General features: G+C 36.7%; 4 protein-coding genes across 4 annotated transcripts; all 4 read left to right on the forward strand.

Moving 5' to 3' along the window:
• Positions 1–90: 90 nt before the first annotated feature.
• On the forward strand, positions 91–1,729 carry LOC106371762 (40S ribosomal protein S8-1-like). Its single transcript, XM_013811860.3, has 5 exons — positions 91–275; positions 347–419; positions 764–1,103; positions 1,192–1,382; positions 1,472–1,729. The coding sequence occupies exons 1-5, from the start codon at positions 272–274 to the stop codon at positions 1,545–1,547; spliced, it is 684 nt and encodes a 227-aa protein (XP_013667314.1). The 5' UTR covers positions 91–271; the 3' UTR covers positions 1,548–1,729.
• Positions 1,730–2,619: 890 nt separating this feature from the next.
• LOC106371763 (sucrose-phosphate synthase 1) lies at positions 2,620–8,148 on the forward strand. Its single transcript, XM_013811861.3, has 13 exons — positions 2,620–2,997; positions 3,076–3,165; positions 3,591–3,826; positions 4,008–4,071; positions 4,160–4,858; positions 5,245–5,358; positions 5,487–5,618; positions 5,743–5,919; positions 6,170–6,223; positions 6,297–6,359; positions 6,432–7,349; positions 7,438–7,565; positions 7,641–8,148. Exons 1-13 carry the CDS (start codon positions 2,815–2,817, stop codon positions 7,909–7,911), a joined length of 3,129 nt encoding a protein of 1,042 aa, XP_013667315.2. The 5' UTR covers positions 2,620–2,814; the 3' UTR covers positions 7,912–8,148.
• A 3,512-nt stretch (positions 8,149–11,660) lies between these two features.
• Positions 11,661–14,196, forward strand: LOC106371764 (heptahelical transmembrane protein 1-like). Its single transcript, XM_013811862.3, has 3 exons — positions 11,661–12,152; positions 12,253–12,328; positions 13,454–14,196. The coding sequence occupies exons 1-3, from the start codon at positions 11,854–11,856 to the stop codon at positions 14,072–14,074; spliced, it is 996 nt and encodes a 331-aa protein (XP_013667316.2). The 5' UTR covers positions 11,661–11,853; the 3' UTR covers positions 14,075–14,196.
• A 211-nt stretch (positions 14,197–14,407) lies between these two features.
• LOC106369776 (probable glycosyltransferase At5g20260) lies at positions 14,408–18,443 on the forward strand. The gene is made up of 3 exons (XM_048743105.1): positions 14,408–15,634; positions 17,149–17,503; positions 17,670–18,443. Exons 1-3 carry the CDS (start codon positions 15,465–15,467, stop codon positions 18,333–18,335), a joined length of 1,191 nt encoding a protein of 396 aa, XP_048599062.1. The 5' UTR covers positions 14,408–15,464; the 3' UTR covers positions 18,336–18,443.
• Positions 18,444–18,456: the final 13 nt, after the last annotated feature.

Raw genomic sequence — 18,456 nt, forward strand, 5'->3', positions numbered from 1 at the left:
TGTGCAATTGATGATGCATTTAATTTTTTAAAAGAAAAATCAGAAAACATTTCCATAAATCAGAAAAATGGGAGTTGTTTGCTATGAAGGGCATAAGTTACTAGATGGACCAGATAGTACGGGCCTTTAGGTAGTTATATGGGCCAAGTCGTAGAGGCCTTTTAACTCTAGGGTTTTCGTTTATACAGCAGACTCTTTATAAATAAATTCTGCAAACCTCAGTACACCCTCCGCAGTTTTTTTGTCTACAGAGGAAACCTAAGTTGCAACCATGGGTACGATCCTTCACTCCTCTCTCTATCTCTTTCGATGGTTGAATCTAAAATGTAACTTTGATCTGTATTAGGTATTTCTCGTGACTCCATCCACAAGAGGCGTGCCACTGGAGGCAAGCAGAAGCAATGGAGAAAGAAGCGAAAGTAAGCTTTGGTTTTTTTTTTTCTTGCTTTTTTATAAACGTTTAAGAAACTGTGGAACGAGGAAGTGATGTTGTGTTCTGTTATTCCAATGTGTTTTGTCTGATTAGATTCGTTCTCTTGTTTTATGTTCAAACTACTATAGTCATATCTAGGTTCTGTAATGACGGATGATTAGTGTAAAACTGGATGTACTAATCCCACGAGTACAGTGTGAAACGCATCATAAGCTGTCGTGTACATTTTGAATTGTTATCTGTTTGTGTTTTCTCTGATAGTGGCTTGTTTGATTCATTTTGGTGGTGCATTTTGTAGTTTATAATATTTGTATTTTTTGGTTCGTGAAGGTACGAGATGGGGAGGCAGCCAGCTAACACCAAGCTGTCCAGCAACAAGACGGTCAGAAGAATCCGTGTCCGTGGAGGCAACGTCAAGTGGCGTGCGTTGAGGCTCGATACCGGTAACTACTCCTGGGGAAGTGAAGCTGTTACCCGCAAGACCAGAGTCCTTGACGTTGTCTACAATGCCTCCAACAACGAGCTTGTCCGTACAAAGACACTTGTTAAGAGCGCCATTGTCCAGGTTGATGCCGCTCCTTTCAAGCAGTGGTACTTGCAGCACTATGGTGTTGAGGTTGGTCGCAAGAAGAAGAATGCTGCTGCTTCTGCCGCCAAGAAGGAAGGAGAGGTGAGAATACTCTTTTTTTTTTTTTTCTTTTTGGACGATTGGTTCCTTAACTGGTTAAGTGAAGCTGATGAGACTTTTAATATTGTAGGATGGTGAGGATGCTGCACCAGCTGCTGCTGCTGCACCTGAGGAGGTGAAGAAGAGCAACCATGTGCAGAGGAAGATCGAGAGCCGTCAAGAAGGGCGCACTCTTGATTCCCACATTGAGGACCAGTTTGCAAGTGGACGGTTGTTGGCATGCATCTCCTCAAGGCCCGGCCAATGTGGACGTGCTGATGGGTAATAATCTTCTTGCTTGTTCATTGGTCCATTTTGTATTTGTGTGTTGAAATCTCCTGTATTCATTTATGTTCAATGTGTTTGTGCAGATACATTCTTGAAGGCAAAGAGCTTGAATTCTACCAGAAGAAGATTCAGAAGAAGAAGGGCAAGGGTGCCGCTTAAAACTCGTTGTCTGCTTGAAAGCTTTATGTTTTTTTTCATGAAACATGTTTGAGTTTTCAGTTTAGTGTCTGAGAGCCTATGTTTTGGATTTAGCTTTTGCGATATGGTATTTCATAAACTCCTGTCGTTACAATGTTATTTGTCTCGTAATTTTTGTTTAATTTAAAAGCGTCTTTGATGAATTTGATCGTTGTGGCATAAAATCGGTTTCACCATGGAGGATTGTTAGAACCATGAAGTTAAATGCAAATGTATACGAAATGTAAACATCAGCTTACTAATTTTAGTGGTCAAGATCAAGTTAAGGAAAACAATAAGTTGTTTATATATATATCTTTCCAGCAAAGAATGTCACTAAATCATTTCCTTGAAATATATTTCTATCATTCTGCCAGCAATGAGCACTTTTGCTAAATGATAAGCAATGAAGCATATAATTGCTTCTCGTAGACAACAGACATGGATCATATAATTGCCTCTCTTTATTTTTTGTCGTCACGCTAAGTCATGTTTAGGCTCGAGGAAGTGGTGATCCGAAGAACCTTTCCCTCTGCCTTCTGTCTGACTTACATGAGCGAACATAAACACCACCAAAACTAGCCTACTTTGCAAGAGAGTGAGCTTCGGATGTTACAGTTTCCAGATATATTAGCAGTGATAAAATCTACTGAGTTTGAATATAATTGCTTCTTACACTGACCACTGTATTATTATTTGACAAATGACCAGTTAAAAGAAAAATAAACAAGACCCTAAAAACTATGCTTTGGTTCTTTGTCAAATGACTCAGATCCATCATCGCATATTCGGATCTATGATGCTAAGCAAATATCTTTCATAACAGTGATTTAAAATGAATCTATAAGGAAAAACAGAAATAGAAAAAAATACTCGTCAATTGTCACCTAATTAAAAAAAAGAAAGAGAATATTCTTCTTTTTACCAAATAAACCAGAATATAGTATATACCTGTCTTCAATCATTTTTAAAGTTTTTAAGAAAGATATTTTTCATTTGACAATTTTTCTTTCACTATTAAAAAGGGACCAACACTGAAAATAAAGCGTAACAATAAAATAAAATAAAATAAAGAAAAGGTAATTAAGGAGGAGGAGGAGCAGAGTTTTGAGCCGTTCGAAGCGGATGCGTGTCCTATGACTCGTCACTACAGCCTGACTAGTTTTGTCGTCTTTCCCCTCAAAAAGCAATAACCAAACGTACGAGATAACCAAAATCCCAATTCCATCCTTCCTTCGTATCTTCTTCGATGGCCGGAAACGATTGGGTGAACAGTTACCTGGAGGCGATTCTCGACGTGGGCCAGCCTCTCGACGACGCTCGCCCTTCGCTTCTCCTAAGGGAGAGAGGCAGATTCACTCCCAGCCGTTACTTCGTTGAGGAAGTCATCACTGGTTACGATGAGACTGATCTTCACAGATCTTGGGTCAAGGTAACGCACCTCACCTCTCTGTTTTTTTCTTTATTTATATATATGCAATCGTGTGAGAGTGATGATGATCTTCGTCAGGCGGTTGCAACGAGGAGTCCACAAGAGAGGAACACGAGGTTGGAGAATATGTGTTGGAGGATCTGGAATCTCGCTCGTCAAAAGAAGCAGGTTTGATTTCTTTTTATTGCTTCTTTTTTTTTGTTTCTTTCTACTTTGGATGCGTGTTTTAACTCAGACTGAGATTTGACTGTTCCATTCAAAGGTCCTAACTTTTTTTCTTAAAAGTTGATTTTTTTTAGTAATTGACTAGACTTTGATCTCGAAGTTGTTTTGACTCTCAAGTCAATGTTTTTTGCTTTGTTTATTCTGGTCTCTTCTCTGTTTTCAAGTTTCAACCTTTTCAATGTCTTCCTTTTCTTTGCAACTGGATTTAAAAAATAATAATAATAAGAAAATGAGGGATCGTTGAACTTTTGATTGATCTTGTACTTTGTGCTTATGGTTTTCCCCCCATAGGATAGTTCAGTTCTGCACTTGGAACGTTAAGATATTTAAAAGTATTGTCAGCTCATGATGCTCTTGTGTTTGTGCAGCATGAGGAAAAGGAGGCGCAGAGGCTGGCTAAGCGCCGTCTTGAGCGTGAGAGGGGTCGCAGGGAGGCAACAGCTGATATGTCCGAGGAGTTTTCCGAGGGAGAGAAAGGAGATCTCGTCAGTGATGTCTCTACTCATGGCACCAAATCCAGGTTGCCTAGGATTAATTCTGCTGAGTCCATGGAGATTTGGGCTAACCAGCAGAAGGGAAACAAGCTGTATCTTGTTTTGATAAGGTTTGTGCTCAAAAATAGCCTTTGCTTTCCCCTTTGTACTTTCTTGCTTGGAAAACTCATAGTTTCACCTTCTAGCAACATGTTTACTAGCAAATGATCTCTGTTAATTGAAAATTTGTAAGCATAGTGGAAAGTTTTTGGAGTGTTCTTGTGTGATTGTTGTTTAACATTATGTATGCAGTCTTCATGGTCTCATACGTGGGGAGAACATGGAGCTAGGCCGTGATTCTGACACCGGTGGCCAGGTAATGATACGGAAGAATTTGAGTGATCGCAATGCGGTATAATGGTAGGCTGTATGTAGTCCTCCTCACTTTGCTTCTTACGTTACAGGTTAAGTACGTTGTGGAACTTGCACGTGCTTTGGGATCAATGCCAGGAGTTTATAGGGTCGACTTGCTCACCAGACAAGTGTCTTCACCAGATGTTGACTGGAGTTATGGCGAGCCCACGGAGATGCTGACTCCAAGAGATTCTGAAGATTATTCGGATGAGATGGGAGAGAGTAGCGGTGCTTATATTGTGAGGATACCATTTGGTCCAAAGGACAAGTACATTCCGAAAGAACTTCTATGGCCTCACATTGCTGAGTTTGTCGATGGTGCAATGAACCACATCATGCAAATGTCCAGTGTTCTCGGTGAACAAGTCGGTGGTGGGAAGCCTATCTGGCCTTCTGCCATCCATGGACACTACGCCGATGCTGGTGACGCTGCCGCTTTGCTATCAGGTGCACTGAATGTGCCTATGATCCTTACTGGCCACTCACTCGGTCGAGATAAATTGGAGCAGCTTTTGAAACAAGGCCGCCTTTCGAAAGAAGAAATAAATTCGACTTACAAGATTATGCGTCGAATTGAGGGTGAGGAGTTATCTCTTGATGTTTCTGAAATGGTGATAACTAGCACGCGGCAGGAGATTGATGAGCAGTGGAGGTTGTATGATGGTTTTGACCCCATACTGGAGCGTAAACTGCGAGCAAGGATCAAGCGGAATGTGAGCTGCTATGGACGGTTCATGCCTCGCATGGTTGTAAGTTACTCACCCCTTAGCTATTCTCTTGATCTTCAATGGTCAACACAGACTGAAATATATGCTTTTAGAAGTCAAGATTTTAATGCCAACAATTAGGAGATCTTGGTTGGCGACAAACTACTATTAGTGTCTTTGGGCAATGAGTGACTGTGATTAAATTTGTTTTGCATGTCTTCTTTTAACACAGTATATCATTGGGTGATAGTTAATACTCTATAAATGTCAGTTTTAATGTTTCTGTTACATCCGAGTGTGTCTAGGATGTTGACGAAAAATAATGTATAAGGTGGGAGAATGATCTTTCTTTGCCTTGTTGGAATGGTTACGTGTAGTCTTCTGTAGTATCATAAAAAATGATTACTGTTTATTTATTTTTGCTTCAGAAAATTCCACCTGGGATGGAGTTCAATCATATTGTCCCACATGATGGTGACATGGAAGACGCAGATGGGAATGAGGAACATCCAACTTCTCGAGATCCACCAATATGGGCTGAGGTTCTTTCTTGCTTTAATATAACATCTACTTCACCTGAGAAAGAAGATTTGTTATTGTGTAACATATTGTTCTCGTTATCTTTCTATCAAGCTGTTTACTCAACCTGCATATCCTACATGTGATGCAGATAATGCGTTTCTTTTCAAATTCCCGAAAGCCTATGATACTTGCCCTTGCGAGGCCCGACCCAAAAAAGAACATCACAACGTTAGTGAAGGCATTTGGAGAATGTCGTCCACTCAGAGACCTTGCTAACCTGGTATGTAAATGTCGTACAGTGACTTTTGTTTAGATGTTTCTCCTAACACTTTGGTTGTTTAGTTTATGTTTCTGTTACGATCACCATTTTGTTTTACTCATCTTCCATATTTCTGGTTTTGCAGGCACTTATTATGGGTAACCGTGATGGGATTGATGAAATGTCGAGCACGAGTTCTTCTGTTCTGCTTTCTGTTCTGAAGCTAATTGACAAGTATGATCTCTACGGCCAAGTTGCGTACCCTAAACATCACAAACAGTCGGATGTTCCAGACATATATCGCCTAGCTGCAAAGTCTAAGGTACTCTTGGCAGTTCATTATAACTATGTCATGCTACTTAACTCAATATCATTAGATATATTGTCGTCGTTAGTTTCTTGGTCTGTTCACCATTAAAACAATGCCTCCAACACTTGATCTGTCAGTTATTGCTAACTGCTGCATATTATGATGCTTTCGCATGTTTGATTCCAACGGTTTGACACTACTTAGAATGCTTCTTTAGATTCTTCTCTTTAGTAAAATTATTCTGTGCATGGATTCACTGCAGGGTGTTTTCATCAATCCAGCTTTCATTGAACCATTTGGACTTACTCTGATTGAGGTATCTTTTTTCTTCTACGGTCAAATGGGCATGATTCAATTCTTGTAGTAATATGTGTTTTTTTTACTTCTAGGCTGCAGCCCATGGTTTGCCAATGGTAGCTACAAAAAATGGTGGTCCTGTAGATATACACCGGGTATGTATTCTTACAATGCTCAAGACTGTTATATACCTTCTTGTTTGTTCTAATATTATACCTTTTTTCCAGGTTCTAGACAATGGTCTCCTTGTGGATCCTCATGATCAGCAATCCATCTCTGAAGCTCTTCTTAAGCTAGTTGCCGATAAGCAGCTGTGGGCAAAGTGTAGGCAAAACGGGCTGAAGAACATTCACCAATTCTCTTGGCCAGAGCATTGCAAAACTTATCTATCTCGCATAACCAGCTTCAAGCCAAGACACCCCCAGTGGCAAAGTGACGATGGCGGTGATAACTCAGAGCCTGAGTCACCCAGTGATTCTCTGAGAGATATACAGGACATATCTTTGAACTTGAGGTTTTCATTTGACGGAGGAAGTGGTAACGACGGTTCCATGAATCAAGAAGTGAGCTCCATGGACAGGAAGAGCAAAATCGAAGCTGCGGTTCTAAACTGGTCTAAAGGCAAAGACAGTCGCAAAATGGGATCACTGGAGAAGTCAGAGGTCAACTCCGGAAAGTTCCCGGCGGTTCGGAGAAGGAAGTTTATTGTGGTGATTGCTCTTGATTTTGATGGGGAAAGAGACACACTAGAGGCTACGAGAAGGATTCTAGAGGCAGTTGAGAAGGAAAGAGCCGAAGGAACCGTTGGGTTCATATTGTCAACGTCTCTAACAATCTCTGAGATACAATCTTTCTTGGTGTCAGGGGGTTTAAACCCTAATGACTTCGACGCCTTCGTATGCAACAGCGGGAGCGATCTCTACTACACATCTGTCAACTCGGAAGATGGTCCTTTCGTTGTTGACTTTTACTACCACTCCCACGTTGAATATCGCTGGGGTGGTGAAGGGCTGAGGAAGACTTTGATCCGTTGGGCGTCTTCGGTTAACGAGAAAAAGTCTGAAAATGACGAGCAGATTGTCACTCTTGCTGAACATCTTTCAACTGACTACTGCTACACCTTTGCTGTCAAAAAGCCTGCAGCGGTAAAGTTTAAATCAGGCGCACACATTATTAAGAAATCTTCTTAGCTCTGTGTTATAAGTTCGTTTGTTTTTGGTTTTTTATTCTCAGGTGCCTCCGGTGAGAGAGCTCCGGAAGCTGCTGAGGATCCAGGCCTTGCGTTGTCATGTCGTTTATAGTCAGAACGGCACTCGAATAAACGTGATACCTGTGCTGGCTTCTCGTATACAAGCCCTAAGGTACGTACAAAACTTGTGGCACAAGTAAGTAACTTTCTAGAGCATTGTTCTCACGAATGTGTTGCGGTGAACCAGGTACTTGTTCGTTCGGTGGGGCATTGACATGGCGAAGATGGTGGTGTTCGTGGGAGAATCAGGTGACACAGATTACGAAGGATTGCTCGGAGGACTTCACAAGAGCGTTGTTCTAGAGGGGGTATCGTGCAGCGCAAGCAACGCCTTGCACGCTAACAGGAGCTATCCACTCACTGATGTGATCTCTTTAGAGAGCAACAACGTGGTCCACGCACGCGTGGACTCGGATGTACGTGATGCCCTGAAGAAACTAGAGCTGCTCGAAGACTGAAACTCATCTCCAGTCGTTTATGGTTTGGTACCAAATGCGAAGTACTATCTATTTTCATAGACCACATGGTTTGGTTTGTTTTTTTGTTTCTTTGTAACTTTGGTCGTACATAAGCTGCCGGAAATACCGAACTCTTCATATTGGTTGTCTTTTTGACACCCACCGGGTCTACTTAATTTGTGCAACATGTATTGTAATAATAAAAAGAAAAGAAGAGATTCCGGTGTTTAAATGTTATTAACAGATAACTTAAATGAAATAGTTGTTTTCCTCTCTCCTCTCCTAGTGAGAAAATTTCTCTCTATTCCTCTGGCCTTCTTATCAATCCTTTATCTTTCAGAAGGTTCAGAGTTGATTTGAGAGTGAGAGGTTGTCGTTTTTGTTTACCGGTTTCGGTACTTCCGACCGGTTTTCGTCTCCGGCGGTTGATCAGTTCCTCCGATGACCGTCCGGCTTTTGTTTCCGGGAAGCGACGGCTTTCAAAGCGCCGATTTCGCCGGCTTCTGTCTCCGGAAGACGATGTCTTACTTAGAATCGTTCTCGCCGGCACCGATCGATCTGCGATTCAGTTCTTCGTTGTCCGACTGCCTCTCGCTCTATTCTTCCGACGACTCTTCTCCCCAATTGATTTGGTTTTTACATCTTCATGCTTATCTTTATCTTTAAAGATGCCGGATCTTCTCATGCAAGATAGTCGGATTGAAGGATCGATTGTAGACGTCGATGTTCTTTTCCGAATCGTAGATCTCCCAGTTTTGGCTCTTCGGTTCGAGCCCTTGTGAAGATTGGTTCTTCCGTGGTTTGTCTTCGCCGTCGGCGGAGTTCCGTCGCCTCCTCTGGTTCCGGTGGAAGGAAGTGGTTCCTCGTCTTGACCCGTGTTCATTGATCGCCGGGCGATCGGACACGTGAAAGATGACGTGCCGTGGCTTGCTTCCTCGACGGTTTACTCTTCGTGTTTTGGGCCTTGTGTTGGGCCTTCATCTCTCTCGTAGTTGGGCATGTTTTGCCCTTTTGTTTTTGTTTCATGTTGGGCTTTGCCCTTTGGGCTCAGTTCCATTAATAAAATTTCCAGTAAAAAAAAAAAAAGATAACTTAAATGAAATATAAAAAACCATTCCTTCAGGTTTTTCACCAGGCAAGCACATGGTAGTTATCCTAAATAAAGGCTTTGTAAAGATGTTGAGCTAGTAGTCTTTGAAAAGCTGTCATTGTCTTCTCGAATATATTTAACAAAGACAAGCTACCTTTTAACAAGTATTTTATAAAATCGAGTTTTTCCAGTAAATATGGACACGTACGTAGAGACTCGAGTCAAAGCGTACCTGAATTGGTTTTGTAGAGGTGCTTCAGGGGTGAACTTTTTTGGGAAACTTAGACGGCCGACTAGACGTTCCTTGTTAAATTTCTTTCCCAAAAAGGCTTCAACAAAAATAAATCTTTAAAGACTATTATTATAAGCAGTACCTTGCCTCTTGATCAGTATTCTTTTTTTCTTTGGTAAAACCTGTTGACTAGTATTATTTGATTTTAGATGATTATGTTATAGTCAGAGACGTAGTTGATTGAAATTAACTGAAAATGACACTAAAACTTGTTGCAACAATTTTCATTAGAAAATGTAGAATCGTTTTTGCAACATGAACTTCCAATTTTTTTTTTTCCAATTTTTATTGGTCATCTAGTAGTTATATTAATAAGAAGAACAAGACCACTACAAAGCCAGAAGAAATCTGGAAGCCTAGATGACGGAGAACATAATCTTCTCAGAAACAAAGCCTTCACACAGGAAAACATAAGAAGTACAAGACTAAGCAAATGTTGAATCGTCTATTCTTAACAACACTTGAGTTATTTTTTGTGTCAAGATAATGGTAGCTGCATACAAGACTAAGCAAATATAGCACACAATATAAATGAACGATATGTGGCAAAGTTTATAATTCCTTGTGTTTAGATACTTTCGTCTATTCTTAACAATATTTTGAGTTATTTTTCATATACGTATATATAATTATTTTTATAGTTTTTATGAGCATATCTAACTCATTAGTATATTTAACTTTAAATATTATAATAGGAAACAAAATATTCCAACCCAATTTTTTTTTCTCTAAAACATTTTTTTTTATATCTTTCTTCTATATTTGGAGAAAATAGGATTTGTTTCTATAATAGAGACATATTATTATTTTTAAAACGTTCCTTCAACTTTTAAGTTTTTTTTTATAATTATAATTAAAATAAATATTTTTTGTAGAAATATATTTTTGTATAAAAATAGAGTCACAATTTTTTATTGGCATACTAATTTTTAAATAAATCTTTAGTTTAAATAATATCATAATTTTATGAAAGTTACAAAATCAAAATAAACGAATACATTTCAAATTTCATAAAAATGTATTAGCTGTAAAATAAAAATAGAATATATTAAATATATTTTTTAGAGAATTAAAATTCTTTGAAAACAAATATATCTCTATTAGACTTTTTCCAACTCAACTCTACATTTTTAAAAATTATAGAAACTCTACTACAGAGATTATAATTTTTCCAATGTGTGCTTATATATAATAAAGTTTTAATATATATGTATATATATATTAAAACTTTATTATATATAAGCACACATTGGAAAAATTATATCTATAATATAATATATCTATTTTAAAATGTGTATAAAATGGATTAGATAATATCTAACAAAATTTCTTTATTTCAGAAAAGATAGAATAAAAATACACTGGAAATTATCTACAAGTTTGTCATCTACTTTATAAATTCTCGGTCTAACTCTTATAAAGGCATTTAAAAGTGATACATTCTAGTATCAACTAGCTGAAAACCTGAAAATGACATTAACTTGCTGCAACAATTTTCATTAGAATGATCCTTCAGGCATGTTACAGGGGAAATGAGGAGTGGTCAATACTCGCTATATTATGCGGGAAGAGCATTTCGCTCAGCCTGTTACGACAATGGAAATTTTTAAGTGAAAATAAAAGGCTTTTTTTATTTAATATATATTTTCTTATATAATGTTTTTTTGTTTGAAAAACTAATGGAGATTTTAATAATTTTAAACTTTAAAAAAAAATTACATTTGTCTTTGTCAAAAAAAAAAACAATTTTCATTAGAAAATGTAGTATCGTTTTTGCAACGACTTCCATCTGCTCTTTTTTTTTTGTTCTAGTTAGAAATACTATAAAAATCAAGAACTAAAATGCGGCATGCATGTTTCTCTAATCATTATTTTGTTGCCGGCTACTTAACAAAAGAGCGAGCCATTATCCTCAGCCAATTGAAAAGTAAATTCTCTATTTATAATTGAATTTTTTTTCTCCAAATAGGTGAAACAGAAAGTAAGCTATGAAAAATTAAATTATGTGCCGACTTCTAGATAATTGTCAGTATCTCTTTTTCGAATCAGGTATTCTCTATTTATAATTGATTTTTTTTCTCCAAATAGGTTAAATTCTTTGATCATCTCCTTGTTGAATGGATCGAGTTCAGTTTAATTGATGGGTTTTGTAAAAGTATGTAATTCACCTCTAACAAAAGAGTTCTATTTTATAATGTAAAATTAAAAAATATTTTTCTTATAAAAAATTATAAAATTCGAAAATGGGAAAGAGAAAACAATTATGAAAATAAGAATTTATTGATAACCTAACTAACAACTAAATGAAAACACAACACCAACTTCTACCGGCGTACTTAAGTTTCTTCTTTAAATGGTGCAGCTGTCTCTTTGCATTTCCCATCTTCCTTATTTCTCTCCCTCTCACTCATAAAAACTTAAATTCAATATTTTAACATAGTTTCGATTGTAATACTTTTTCATTTATATTTAGTTTCTCTATATCTCAGATCTTCTCCATTGATCTCTGGATCATAAAACAAGTATTCTTGTCTTGAATAATCGTCACTAGAGTTCATATATGGACCAAGATGATCAGAAAGAACCAGAAACGGTGTCATGCGGCAACAGCAAGTGCAAGATTGCTCCCGGAGATGATCACGATGGAGACGAAAGCAGCGGTGCTAAGAAAAGAAAGAAGAAGAAGAAGAAGAAGCCGCAAAAGACAAGAAAACGACGAGAGCTAATGTCGTTTAGTGAGCTTCCGGAGTACATGAAGGATAACGAATATATATTGAATTATTACAGAGCTGAATGGTCTATTAGAGATGCTTTCTTCAGCGTCTTCAGTTTCCATAATGAGTCCCTCAACGTTTGGACGTTAGTATTATCTGTTTCAACAAAATTTATTCCATTTTCACTTTTATTTATTTGGTTATTGTTTGGTTTCTGATGAAGTGAATGTATTTTGTCTTGACAGGCATTTACTTGGTTTCATCTTATTTGTGGGACTAACCGTCGCCAACATTATGCATCACGATAAATTCTTCCCCGTGGTAAATGTCTTTTAATTATTCACAATGTCTATAATATACGTATATGTAACCAGATGTTCAGACCGAATTAATCCGAATATTCAACCACTCTATGAATTTTTCAAATTTTTCAAGGGGGATGTATCTTGTAGAAATAGATGTGCCGGATTGTCTTTGATTAACTTTTTTTTTGGGTGGGTTCTTAGGATCGGATTTTCTCTTGATCAATGTTTCTTGTAATCAAACTTTGATGAACTTTTAAACGATATTTGATTCCTATAAAAAAAAATTGTCTTTGATTAACGTTCAACTATCTTGGTTTCTAATGATTAGAGTATGTCCAATGTAAAACTCATTTATTCCTATAAAATATAGTAAAATGAAATATGGAGTTAGAATACTCCAACTTTACTTCATTTCTTGTTCTATAATAGGATAAGAGCATCTTTAATCTCATTCCATAATTTACTGCAAATTAGAGTAGAAAATAAAACAATGAAGAAACAAAAAAAAAGTGATTCTTATGGAGTGATTTTTTATTTTTTTGTTCATACACCATTGTCCACTCTATTTTTGAAGTAAATTATGGAGTGTGAATGGAGATGTCATAATAAACCAAAAGGAAAGATATATAGTAAATCCTATTATGAAATGAGAAATAGAATAGTGTTATAATATTTTTACTTCGTACTCTATTTTAAAATAAAAATGGAATGGAGTTGAAGATGTCCTAACCAAGGATGTGCTTATTCCATGATTTTGAATCTTTGATCATCTGATGAGTATGAATATAATACATTGGCTGTAATTTCTCTAGATATCAAATATGAACGTGAAATCAAAATGATAAATTAGGATACACCTTTGACACTGTCACATATACAAATTACAAATATACATATATTATATATTATATAACTATATTTTAAGAAAGTCAAAACAATGTAGTTCTTAGATTAGAATTCAACTTAATGATAAGATATTTCGGAAAATATTAGAAATGAACTAGAGATCATGTGAAACAGACAACGTAGACTATAACATGTTTTGATAATAAATTACAGGTTTAATAATTTCGAAATAAAAATAAAAATTTAGTTCTTAAATGAGAGCTAATGATGTTATCAAATGTTGATGATTGTATAGGATGCAATGAATCCAGGGAATGCAGCAAGATGGCCATTCTTCGTCTTCTTAGGAGGCTCAATGTTCTGCCTACTCTCGAGTAGCATTTGCCACCTCTTCTGCTGCCACTCCCATAACCTTAACATCTTCCTCCTCCGCGTAGACTATGCCGGTATCACCGCCATGATCATCACTTCTTTCTTCCCACCAATCTACTACATCTTCCAATGCACTCCTCGTTGGTACTTTATCTACCTCGCGGCCATCACCTCTATGGGAATCTTCACGATCATCACACTCTTAACTCCATCACTTTCCTCTCCCAAGTACCGAGGTTTCCGGGCTTTGCTCTTTGCCTCCATGGGGCTCTTCGGGATCGTGCCAGCTATCCATGCGCTTGTGGTCAACTGGGGAAACCCGCAAAGGAACGTGACGCTCTTGTACGAGCTGGGTATGGCAGTGTTTTATCTTGTTGGGACAGGGTTCTTCGTGGGTAGAGTGCCTGAGAGGCTTAAACCGGGTTGGTTTGATCGTGTGGGGCATAGTCATCAGATCTTCCATGTGTTTGTTTTGTTGGGTGCTTTGTCTCACTATGCAGCTGCTCTCTTGTTCTTGGACTGGCGTGACCATGTTGGTTGTTAAACATTTATATTCGTAATTATTTTGAAGATTAAAAACAAATTAGTTTGTTTGTATCATGTGGAAAAATGTAATAATTCCATTCGTTGTTTAAATTGAATTGTAATTTCATTTGTGCTGTTTTATTGACTGTGGTTTTCATAATCAAATCTTTGCCACTGAAAAGTATTTACAATTATATTATTCTATCTGATGAGTTAATTTTATGAATTTTTTGTGAGCCAATTACATTACGATCAAGTGTTGGTTAAGCTTTTCACATAATGAAAAAGTGTATATTATAAAGTCTATTTTACTCAATATAGTATAGAGTCTTCACCATGCACTTGGAGGATATTTAGTACCAAAATTTAATTCGATCACGCTAAAATTTAAGTCCTCGCTTTTCTCCTTCGTAGCATTAGCATACTATGCTATGAACCAAACCCTTTTGAAGTTTCGGAAGCATATATTGTACTGGTCTCGCAATGAGACACTTGGTGCATGCATTTTATTAAACTGTCAAATCCACAGCACTAATTTAAGCGTAAATTTAGCATCCTTAATTTTTGAAAATTTGTGTCAGATTAAAACCGTTGCTCAACCAATTCACATTTGAATATCAGACGAACCAGTAGTTTGATCATGGTTGCATAAATTTTCGTTATTTATCTTCTAACTTGTCTAAAATGGACCCAAAATTTAAGCATAAACTGCAAAACTTAGGGCCATGATTAATGTTAACATAGACACTGCCAAACGCGGAATTATTAAAAAAAAAAACGTTGAACTTCAGATTCGGTAAGCATTTTACAATGCAATAAATACAAATTAATACATTGTTACAGTCTATTAGTCTTCGGTTTCTTTCCCCCTAGTCCGATTTGTTTCCATTTTCACCTTATTTTCTCCTTAAACGATTTTATTTGCGAGTCATTTAATGACTTGGATTTCTCTAATTAATATTTAATAATTTATAATGAATTAAATAAAATTAAAATAATATTGTAAGAAGAAGATAAGTTTCCTTCCTCTCATAAATATACATGCATGCCCCAAAGCCAAAGGTGTTATTAACCATCCTCTTATCGTAAGAAACTAGTAAATCAGAAAGAAGAATATGAAACAATCAGATTTTGTTCCAATGAGATTCTCTCTAGCACCAACTCTTCTTCTTCTTGTCCTTCTCCTCTTTTATCAACATCACTCTTCTTCAAACCTAAATTCCAACACTCTATCCTCTTTCGTGGATGCTACATCACTCGCACTGTCTCCTTCACCGTTCCTATCCATGGAGTTTAGCAGTCATTCATCAAACTTCACATTAATTCCGAGTGCTCAAAAGGTATGTCTGGAATTGGACTCGTTTTTGTTATTATAATTCAAGTGCCTTTTGGATTTATTTTGAAACTATATGATTGGTTGTGATAAGAAAGAAAAGACGAGGAATGGAATAGAGGAGGGTTTAGCGAAATCAAGAGCGGCCATACATGAGGCTGTGAGGTCGAAGAAATATGCATCGGAGAATGAAGAAACCTTTGTTCCTCATGGAGCCGTTTACAGAAACGCTTATGCATTTCATCAGTAAGTTTCATTCCTTTCTGTCTCCGTTTCTTCTTTTCTTTCCTCTCTCATTTTTTCCACTTTTAAAGTTCATTCTCAACCAAAAGTTTTCAAATATAATATTAGGAAATAATTAAAATATATTTAAAAAAACAGATTATGATTTATTATATTTGGCACTTTAACAGTTTAAATTTTAAATAATTGTCGTTTTACTCTTTTCATTTAATTTGTAGATTTTCAAATATTATGAAATCAGGTGTGCTCACAAGTGTTCAAAACTATTTCATTTTGAACAATAACACCAAGAATTTCCATTTAATTAGACACATGTTTAGCTCCTTAATTAGTTCTCATTTGAACTTCAAAAGATAAATTCAAAGTGTTGGCTAAAAAAAGAAGATAGGTTCAAAATTGACATTGAATTTGTAAACTGAAAATATGTAACAAATCCAGTTTACAAAAAAATCATTTTTCTTACCAATTTGTTACCAAAATATTCATAAAGGTTGAATATATTCTAGAGGAAAACATACAAATTCGATTTTCTTGGTGTATTTACTCGTTTGCTTTGGGAAACGAAGCGACTGGTATCATTTGAATTCATCACCGTCGCTTAGATCTCCACATCTCGGTAGACTCGAGATTGATCTACATATAAGTATCCATACTAATGGAGTAGATTTTATTTTGAAGTAAATACGCTTGTTTTCTTCTGTACACACAAGTACAGGTAATGTATACAATAAAAACTAAAACTCCGATTCAAAAATGAAGGTTTCCCAAATCCAAATTAAACCTCTATAAATAATTACGTAAATATCATGCTCTTTAGTTAATAAATGTAAATTTATAGGCTAAGTGGTTAGTTTCATTTATATGGTTTTATTTCATGGTTTAATACTCTCTCCGTTCCTTTTTTTTGTCACAATTCCCTCCATTTTTAAAAGATCTATATTCTCGAAAAAAAATTGTTTCAGAAATATACATATTTTATATTTTCAATGTAATTTTTGTCAACTAATAATAAGAAATTATAAAGTTTAAGAACATTAATTGCATTTCTTAAAATTTTATTAGTTTAAAAATGTAAGAAATGTAAAATTACAAAAGACTATGCATTTATAGCTAAGTTATAATATTTTTATTAAAAAATGTGAAAAATCTAAAACATGGATCTTTTATGAATGAAATGAGTACTATGTAGTCATTGTATCCGTGAAATACTATGGTCAGTCACAATAATCGGCGGCTAAGGAAACGTAGCACATACTTAAAGCCTACTTTGGGATTTGTAGTCACATCCCTCTGTTATTTTATAAAAAGATCTAAGTTAATCACTCAAAAGTACACATTTATTTACTTTCTGAGTTAACTATCTTAAACACACACACTTGTGAAAAATCCAGTTATTCCAATTTTGTTTGAATGCTAATTTGAGACAAAAAATAAGTATTTGTTACTTAATAAATTTATATTTTCTACGAACTAGTACAGCCCAAGCCAACTAAAACTTTCTTTATGAAATTGTGCAGAAGCCATATAGAGATGGAGAAGAAATTTAAAGTGTGGGTGTATAGAGAAGGAGAGATACCGTTAGTGCACATGGGTCCAATGAACAGCATCTATAGCATAGAAGGCCAGTTCATGGACGAGATCTCTAGAGCTATGAGCCCATTCGCGGCTAGCCACCCGGACGAGGCTCACACCTTCCTCATTCCCGTAAGCATCGCCAACGTCGTTCATTACTTATACCGGCCGCTCGTGACCTTCTCCAGAAAACAACTTCACAATGTGTTTCTTGACTACGTCAATGTCGTGGCTCACAAGTATCCTTATTGGAATAGAAGCCAAGGAGCCGACCATTTCTTCGTTTCTTGCCATGATTGGGTTCGTTTTCTTTCACTCTCTCTATTATTATAATTCACAAGTAACATTGAGCTATTATTCTCACACTATAGGTTAAGATTATGCATGAATAATAATTTGGAAATGTGACATTATATTTTGTTGATGAATGATTATTATAACGTAACACTTGTAAGATGTCTTGCAGGCACCAGACGTCTCAGGATCGAACCCTGAAATGTTGAAAAACATGATAAGAGTCCTATGCAACGCCAACACATCAGAAGGTTTCATGCCCCAACGAGATGTCTCAATCCCGGAGATCAACATCCCCGGGGGCCACCTAGGCCCACCTCACTTATCCAGCTCTTCCGGCCATGACCGGCCCATCCTTGCTTTCTTCGCAGGCGGCTCACACGGTTACATCCGCAAGATTCTACTAAAGCACTGGAAAGACAAAGACGAGGAGGTCCAAGTCCACGAGTATTTACCCAAAAACCAAGACTACTTCAAACTCATGTCCAAGGCAAGGTTCTGTCTCTGTCCTAGCGGCTACGAAGTGGCTAGCCCTAGGATCGTTGCATCCATTAACTTAGGCTGCGTCCCAGTCATCATCTCTGATCACTACGCATTGCCCTTCTCAGACGTTCTTGATTGGAGTAAGTTCACCATTCATATCCCCTCTGAGAAGATCCCGGAGATTAAAACCATACTAAAGAACGTGTCAGGGAGACGCTACTTGGTGTTGCAGAGAAGAGTCTTGCAGGTACAGAGACATTTCGTTATCAATAGACCGTCTCAACCGTTTGACATGCTTAGGATGCTTCTTCACTCCGTATGGTTGAGAAGGCTAAACATTGGGTTGCATTTGTGATTCTGCGATTCTTTAGGGATTAAATATTGGTATACAACGAAAAGGTAAACATTTAAATTATAAATAGACTATTATTTAAATATGAGATTTTTTCTTAATATAGTGGTATTAAACATGTTAT

This window comes from Brassica napus, chromosome A10 (genome assembly GCF_020379485.1).
Source record: "Brassica napus cultivar Da-Ae chromosome A10, Da-Ae, whole genome shotgun sequence".
Classification (NCBI taxonomy): domain Eukaryota; kingdom Viridiplantae; phylum Streptophyta; class Magnoliopsida; order Brassicales; family Brassicaceae; genus Brassica; species Brassica napus.

What these genes read in the sequence shown, in the direction of transcription:
- LOC106371763 (XM_013811861.3), top strand. Translation starts at nt 2,815, where the DNA reads ATGGCCGGAAACGATTGGGTGAACAGTTACCTGGAGGCGATTCTCGAC. An exon ending in TTCACAGATCTTGGGTCAAG is followed by an intron (nt 2,998 to 3,075) that starts GTAACGCACCTC and finishes GATCTTCGTCAG; the next exon opens with GCGGTTGCAACGAGGAGTCC. An exon ending in TTGGACTTACTCTGATTGAG is followed by an intron (nt 6,224 to 6,296) that starts GTATCTTTTTTC and finishes TTTTACTTCTAG; the next exon opens with GCTGCAGCCCATGGTTTGCC.
- LOC106371764 (XM_013811862.3), top strand. Translation starts at nt 11,854, where the DNA reads ATGGACCAAGATGATCAGAAAGAACCAGAAACGGTGTCATGCGGCAAC. An exon ending in GAGTCCCTCAACGTTTGGAC is followed by an intron (nt 12,153 to 12,252) that starts GTTAGTATTATC and finishes TTGTCTTGACAG; the next exon opens with GCATTTACTTGGTTTCATCT. An exon ending in ACGATAAATTCTTCCCCGTG is followed by an intron (nt 12,329 to 13,453) that starts GTAAATGTCTTT and finishes ATGATTGTATAG; the next exon opens with GATGCAATGAATCCAGGGAA.
- LOC106369776 (XM_048743105.1), top strand. Translation starts at nt 15,465, where the DNA reads ATGATTGGTTGTGATAAGAAAGAAAAGACGAGGAATGGAATAGAGGAG. An exon ending in AACGCTTATGCATTTCATCA is followed by an intron (nt 15,635 to 17,148) that starts GTAAGTTTCATT and finishes GAAATTGTGCAG; the next exon opens with AAGCCATATAGAGATGGAGA. An exon ending in TCGTTTCTTGCCATGATTGG is followed by an intron (nt 17,504 to 17,669) that starts GTTCGTTTTCTT and finishes GATGTCTTGCAG; the next exon opens with GCACCAGACGTCTCAGGATC.
- LOC106371762 (XM_013811860.3), top strand. An exon ending in CAATGGAGAAAGAAGCGAAA is followed by an intron (nt 420 to 763) that starts GTAAGCTTTGGT and finishes TGGTTCGTGAAG; the next exon opens with GTACGAGATGGGGAGGCAGC. An exon ending in CAATGTGGACGTGCTGATGG is followed by an intron (nt 1,383 to 1,471) that starts GTAATAATCTTC and finishes GTGTTTGTGCAG; the next exon opens with ATACATTCTTGAAGGCAAAG.